Source organism: Trichechus manatus, unplaced genomic scaffold, assembly GCF_000243295.1.
Source record: "Trichechus manatus latirostris isolate Lorelei unplaced genomic scaffold, TriManLat1.0 scaffold00030, whole genome shotgun sequence".
Taxonomy (NCBI): Eukaryota; Metazoa; Chordata; class Mammalia; order Sirenia; family Trichechidae; genus Trichechus; species Trichechus manatus.
In genome coordinates, this window is record NW_004443966.1 from 22,104,437 (window position 1) to 22,111,015 (window position 6,579).

The window sequence follows — 6,579 nt, forward strand, 5'->3', positions numbered from 1 at the left end:
CTGGTGGCTTTCTAGCCAGGTGGTGAGGCACAGCCCATCAAGAAGGGACAGATACAGCACACACAGCTAGATGGGTGGGAGAAAGGAAAGGAAGGAAGGGAGAGAGAGATAAGAAACTAGATTTTAAAAAAGGAGAGAGAAAGACAGACATGGCTATGTGGTTGGGATAAAGGAATGGAAAGAATGTAGAGAGAGACAAGCTGAGAAAAAAACCAAAAATGCTAGGTGGTTGGGAGGAAGTGAGGCAGAGAGAGACAAGAAACTGAGAGAAAAAAAAGAAGAAAGAAAGAAAAATGCCCCAAGGGAGCCCACCAGAAATGGGTCCTCAGCTGAATGGCACTGGACAACATATCAAAAAGGAGCAGAAACGGCACACAGCTCCAGGTGTTCAGGAGAAGGGTGAGGAAGGAAGGTAGATAGAGTCAAGAAACTGAGAAAAAGAGAAGGAAAAGAAAAAGAAAGAGAGAAACAAAAATAATGCCCCAAGAGAGCCCACTAGAAGCGAGTCCCCAGCTGAATGACACTGCACAGCCTGTCAAGAAGGAGTGGAGATGGCACATGTTGCCAAATGTCCAGGAGAAGGGTAAGGAAGGAAGGTAGAGGGAGACAAGAAATCAAGAAAAGAAGAGAGAAAGGAAAAAAAAGATACTCCGAGGGAGCTCACTGGTGTGGTGGTGCAGATCAGGGAAGTGGCTCCACAGCTGCTTGGCACTGCACAGCCCATCTAGGAGTAGAGATGGGACACGTCACCAGATGTTCAGGAGAGAAGAAGGGAAATATGCTAGAGAGAAACAAGAAATTAAGTCCCCAAGGGAGCCCACTGGCTTGGTGGCACGGACTGAGGAAGTGGCTCCCAAGCTGCTAGGCACTGCACAGCCTGTCTGAATGGGGTGGAGATGGCACACAGCACCAGATATTCAGGAGTAAGGAAAAGAAGGAAAGTAGAGAGAAACGAGAAACTGAGAAATGAACAAAAACAAAAAGGAAAAAAGAAAAAGGAAACAGAAAAAATAAAAATAAAGAAAGAAAAAGAAATGTCCCCAGGGAGTGGACTGGGGAAGTGGCTCCCAAGCTGAGCAGCACAGCCTGTCTTGAAGGTGCGGAGATGGCACACAGTGCCAGATGTTCAGGAGATAAAGTTAGAGAAGTAAAGTAGAGACAGATAAGCAAACGAGAAAGGAAGAAAAACAAAAGGAAAAAAAGAAAAAAAATGCCCCCAGGGATCCTACTGGCATGGCGGCGCAGACTAGGGTAGCAGTTCCCCAGCGAAGTGATGCTTCACAGCCTGTCAAGAAGAAGTGGAGATGGCACATGGAGCCAGGCATTCAAGAGAAAGGAAGGGAGAAAGGTAAGAGAGAGGGAAGAAACAAAAGAAGCCAAAATAAGCAACAATAGCATAAAAACAAATGGCACTGAAGGAGCCTGCCTGTGTGGGCAGGGTGAATCCAAACAACATGAAGCCCCCGCCTCCTGGCCGAGCGAGTGTAGCCTGCTGGGAACCTGTGGAAGCTGAGCAGTGGGAAGAAGGGTAGGAGGTGGGAAAGCGTGTATCGCTGACTACCAGGTGCTCTGTCTCCTGGAAGCTCTGCGAAGCTGCCTTCGCATACTCCCTGTCCACTGATCTCAGTGGCCGTGGAGTCCAAGATGGCAAATCCTTGCTGTGTTAGCTGATAGGAGACCTCTACTCTGTATCACTCCTCTCTGCTCTCTGTCGGTTTCTTATTCCATTTGGTGCTTGGTTGAGTTCTTTATCTCTTAATTTGATGCTTAGGGTTTCAGAATTGACGTTTGTCTCTGTTTTGCTTAGTTTTTCGGGTCTTTGCTATGAAGGGATGGCATGGTGTTTCTGTCTCTAGTGCCATGTTGGCTTCACCTCTGGAAGTTTTTAATTTTAATGAAGTCCAAGTTATCAATTTTTTCTTTTTTGATTGTGTTTTTGTTGTTGTATCTAAAAAGTCATAGCCAAATCCAAGGTCACCTAGATTTTCTCCTATATTCTTTTCTAAAAGTTGTATAGTTTTGCATTTCACATTTAGATCTATGATCCATTTCGAATTATTTTTTGTGAAAGGTGTAGGATCTGTGTCTAGGTTTGTTTTTTTGCTTGTGGGTGTCCAGTTGTTGCATTTGTTGAAAAGACTATCTTTTCTCTGTTGAATTGTCTTTGCTTCTTTGTCAAAGATTAGTTGATTGTATTTATATGGACCTATTTCTGGGCTCTCTGTTCTATTCCACTGATCTTTTTGTTCTTTCACCAATATCACACTCTCTTGGTTACTTTTATATAAGTCTTGATGTTGGATGGCATCAGTCCTTGTATATTGCTGGTGGGAATGTAAAATGGAGCAGCCTCTGTGGAAAACAGTTTGTTGATTCCTAAAAAAGTTAAACATAGAATTACCATACTACACAGCAATTCTAATCCTAGGTATATACCCATGAGAAATGAAAATATGTTCACACAAAAACTCATACCTGAATGTTCATAGCAGCATTATTTATAACAGCTGAAAACCAGAAAAAATCCAAATGTTCATCAATTTACAAATAACCCAAAACCAAACCTGTTGCTGTCGAGTCGATTCCGATTCATAGCGAACCCTATAGGACAGAGTAGAAATACCCCATAAGGTTTCCGAGGAGTGCTTGGATTCAAGCTGCCAACCTTTTGGTTAACAGCCATTAGCTCTTAACCACTGCACCACCAGAATTTCCATAATTTATGAATAGATGAACAGAATTTGGTATATTTATATAATCATTCAGCCATTAAAAGGAATGGAGTCCTGATACATGCTATTTCCCTACTAGAATGGCTCAGGTTAAAAAGCAGAACAAAACACATGTCTACAAATGGATAATACCAAATGTAGGTAAGAATGTGGAGCAGGAGGAACTCTTATAAAACTTCTGGTAGGAGTGGCAACCACCTTGGAAAACAGTTTGGTGTCATGCACTAAAGTTGAATGTATGCTTACCTTATGACTCAGCAGTTCTACTCAGCAGGGATGGATACATATGTTCAGAGGACAAGTACATGAATATTCATAACAGCATAATTTGTAATGTCAAAAAATGGAAATCACCCAGATGCCCATCATCAGCAGGTTAGAGAAATAAATATTGGTATATGCATACAGTGGAATCCTATTTATTTATGACAAGAAATGAATTACAAATTTACTCACTTTGTAATAGGGATGAATCTACCAAACAAATCTACCAAAGAAGTGACAAAGTAATGTATACTGTATAAGTTCATTTACATGAAGTTCAAAAAATGAACAAAATTAAATGATTAGAAGTAGTGGTTGCCTTGAAGGAAGGATGAGGTAGTAATTGAGAGGGGACATCTGAGGAGCTTGTAGGGACTTGCATTGTTGTAGTTTTTGTCATGGGTGGTAGTTTCATGGGACTTCATTTTGCAGTAATTTATCTATACATTTATGTTTTGTGTACTTTCTATATTAAATGTCACAATAAAAAAGTGAAAACAATGACCTTTTGAGGAGGTCTTGAGAAGAAATATCAGTACCATCTCTTGGTCTTTAGATTTTCAACTCCACTAATTTTTTATTATCTTATTAAACAGTGAGGATTAAAAAAAAAACCAAATAAACAAAAACTAGATCAGTGGGTTGTACAGCTTTCTCCATGAAGAGTATTATGGAAAAGTTATTAATTCATAAGTCATTCACCTCTAATAGTTTTCTCTTGAAACTTTTAGTCTCAGAATAGAGTTTAATATTTTTGTTTGCTTTAAATTAGGAAGTGCTAATGATGCTGGATAACTATGTAAGGGATTTCAAAGCATTGATTGACTGGATTCAACTTCAGGAAAAGCTAGAGAAGACAGATGCTCAAAGCAGGTAATGAATTTCTGGTCTTTATAGCAGCCAGTTGGTTTCAGTAGCATACATTGAAGTTGAACAATGAACTTGACCTCATAACTAGAAATATAAAAGTTGGATGCTGTATTTCTCATTCAGTTCAGTAACGTATTTGTTGGGCACCTATGAGTGCAAAGTACTTTTATCCATTTAATTGCTGAATATAGCACATTTACTACTCTCATAGAATTGGCAGTGTATGAAGGTGAGGTAAAATAGAACTTATTAGGACAAAGAACTATTATGGGTATTGAGAGGACAGGGTCATAGCCTGCTTGAATGATAGATCAGAAACATTCCTAGTGGATACAAAGGTAGTATTTAAAGGATGGGACGGATTTTAACAAGTGGTTGGCTTTTATGATGGGAGTAGCATTAAATGAACAGTTATGGAAGTACAGGGCATGTGTGAGATGCTATAGGGAAAGATACTTCTTTTTTAATATAGTATTCAGTGAGGAACATTGATGATTTTTTATTAGGAGAGTAATGAGAGATCTAAATTTCTTTAGAAAGCTTCATTTGGAATCAGCACATAATGTCTTGAGTGCTGTGTGCCTGTCAGCTGATTGGTTGTGGGGCTAGTGAAGAAGGAAGAGTAGAAGTGAAGTTACATTACATAGCTTCCTAGCAGAGAGCAATGAAATCTTTATACTAACACTCTCATGGGGGATCAAGAGATAGTGGGAGAAAACTTCCTATTTCCCTGTGTATTCTTTATTTAAACCCTCACCATTGTCTTTATGTTTTGATTCCTGTTCAACCAACTTATTCCTCAAGGAGATCAGACACAGGTAGACCAAAATAGTACCACTGCCTTTTTAATTTTTTTTTTAAAGCTGGTGGTGTGGAGGCTTGTAAATTATAAGTAGTGTATCTCAATGTTTTTATAACCCTATGACCTTTGGATAAGCAGAGTTATGCTGCTGTGCTGCAGTGAGTGGAAAAACCTGGACAACAGATCATCTATGATCCTGACTGGTAATATGGTAACTTTCTATTAAGCAATACCATAGGGAAAATCATGACATGATTGTTTTCACACACTAACAACCAAGAGAAAAGATGATTTTGTTTTCCCCTATTAATTTAATCAATTGTATGTTTTCATTTGGCAGACCAACTTCATTGGCATGGGAAGTAAAGAAGATGTCTCCAGGACGTCATGTGATTCCAAGCCCATCAACAGATAGAATAAATGTAACATCAAATGCTCGAAGAAGCTTAAATTTTGGGTGAGATGAACTCAAACAAGCCTACTACATCTTATATTACAATAAAATACTCTCTGCTGGTAATATACTTGTGATAGTATAAAACTGATATTTCATTATAAAAATATCCATGGAAATGTTTGCAATTGTCTGAATGAAAAATTAAAAAATGCAAGAGAGTAAAGTTCAACTTTGAGGAAATGTAATATATTCAAATATAATCAGTAATCCAAAGATTAAAACCAATCAATATATTTCATGCTAAATGATTCATGACAAGAACTGGCAATTTCTTTCACAAAAAAGATCTGAATATATATATCATAGACGGTGTTATTTAAAATTGCTGACATAATTCCATTCGTGTACAAATTTATTACAGTTGATTATATAATACAAATAATTATCTAACTTTGTCTATCAAAGCTTGGACTAGTTATTCCAGTAATTAATGTAAAGGGTTTACAGTTTACATTGAGGGCATAACCAAATCCAGGAACTTCTCTCAATTTTTAAATTATGTTTTAAAATTACGAATAATAACATTGAAAAGGTCATAAAATATAAATACTCTTGGCAAAAAATAATTATATAATAACCCCTCACATAATAATAACTCCCTAGTCAATAAATAGAAAGTTGCCAGCACCCCTAAAGCTCTTTGTGTGTTCCTTCTCAATAATCTTCCCCTGTGCCCACCAAGGTAATTGATAACCGTAACTTTTTTGGTAATCATTTACTTGCTTTTCTGTCTAGTTTTACTATGTATGTATTCTTAAACTAAATGGTTTAGTTTTGCCTATTTTTAACTTTTTATGAACAGGATAATTCTTTATGTAATTTTTTTTTGTGTGATTTATTTCTCTCGTTATATATAAAATTTGTTATATGTGGGTGTATTTCATTCATTTTCATTTCTGAATATTTCATTTTATGAATATTCTATTATTCAGCTGGTGATATATTTTGACGTGTTTCCAGTTTTTGGCTATTACGAACAGTGTTGCTATGAATATCCTTATACATGTGTCCAGTACACATGTACAAGAGTTTCTTTAGTATATACACTTAGAAAGGGGAAAGATTAGGTCATAAGATTTGTGTCTATTCAGCTTTACTAAATAATGTCAGACTGTTTTCCAAAGAGTTTGTACTAATTTGGCACTTCTACCGGTAGAGCTTATGACACTATTCATTATCCTGCATCCTTGACAGTATTGTCAGATTGCTTTTAACAGCTTTATTGACATACAAGAAGTTGTACATGTTTAAAGTGTGCAGTGTGATAAGTTTTAACATAATATACGCTCATGAAACTATCACCACAATCAAATTTGAGCATATATATTACCCCCAGAAGTTTCCTCATATCCCTTTGTAATAACCTCCTCACATCACCCTCAAGATTCTTCTACAACCAGTCCCCATGCTACCACCGATTTGCTTTCTGTCACTATACATTAGTTTGCATTTCT

The 6,579-nt window shown here is 37.3% G+C and overlaps 1 protein-coding gene across 1 annotated transcript in view; it reads left to right on the plus strand.

Moving 5' to 3' along the window:
- LOC111820235 (S phase cyclin A-associated protein in the endoplasmic reticulum-like) overlaps positions 1 to 6,269 on the plus strand; it is an 86,158-nt gene extending 79,889 nt beyond the window's left edge. The window contains exons 6-8 of the mRNA XM_023729872.1: positions 3,769 to 3,869; positions 4,807 to 4,879; positions 5,009 to 6,269. Of these exons, the coding sequence (XP_023585640.1) occupies positions 3,769 to 3,869; positions 4,807 to 4,879; positions 5,009 to 5,083 (249 nt within the window). The 3' untranslated portion in view covers positions 5,084 to 6,269. The remainder of the gene's footprint in view (positions 1 to 3,768; positions 3,870 to 4,806; positions 4,880 to 5,008) is intronic.
- The last annotated feature ends 310 nt before the right edge of the window (positions 6,270 to 6,579 follow it).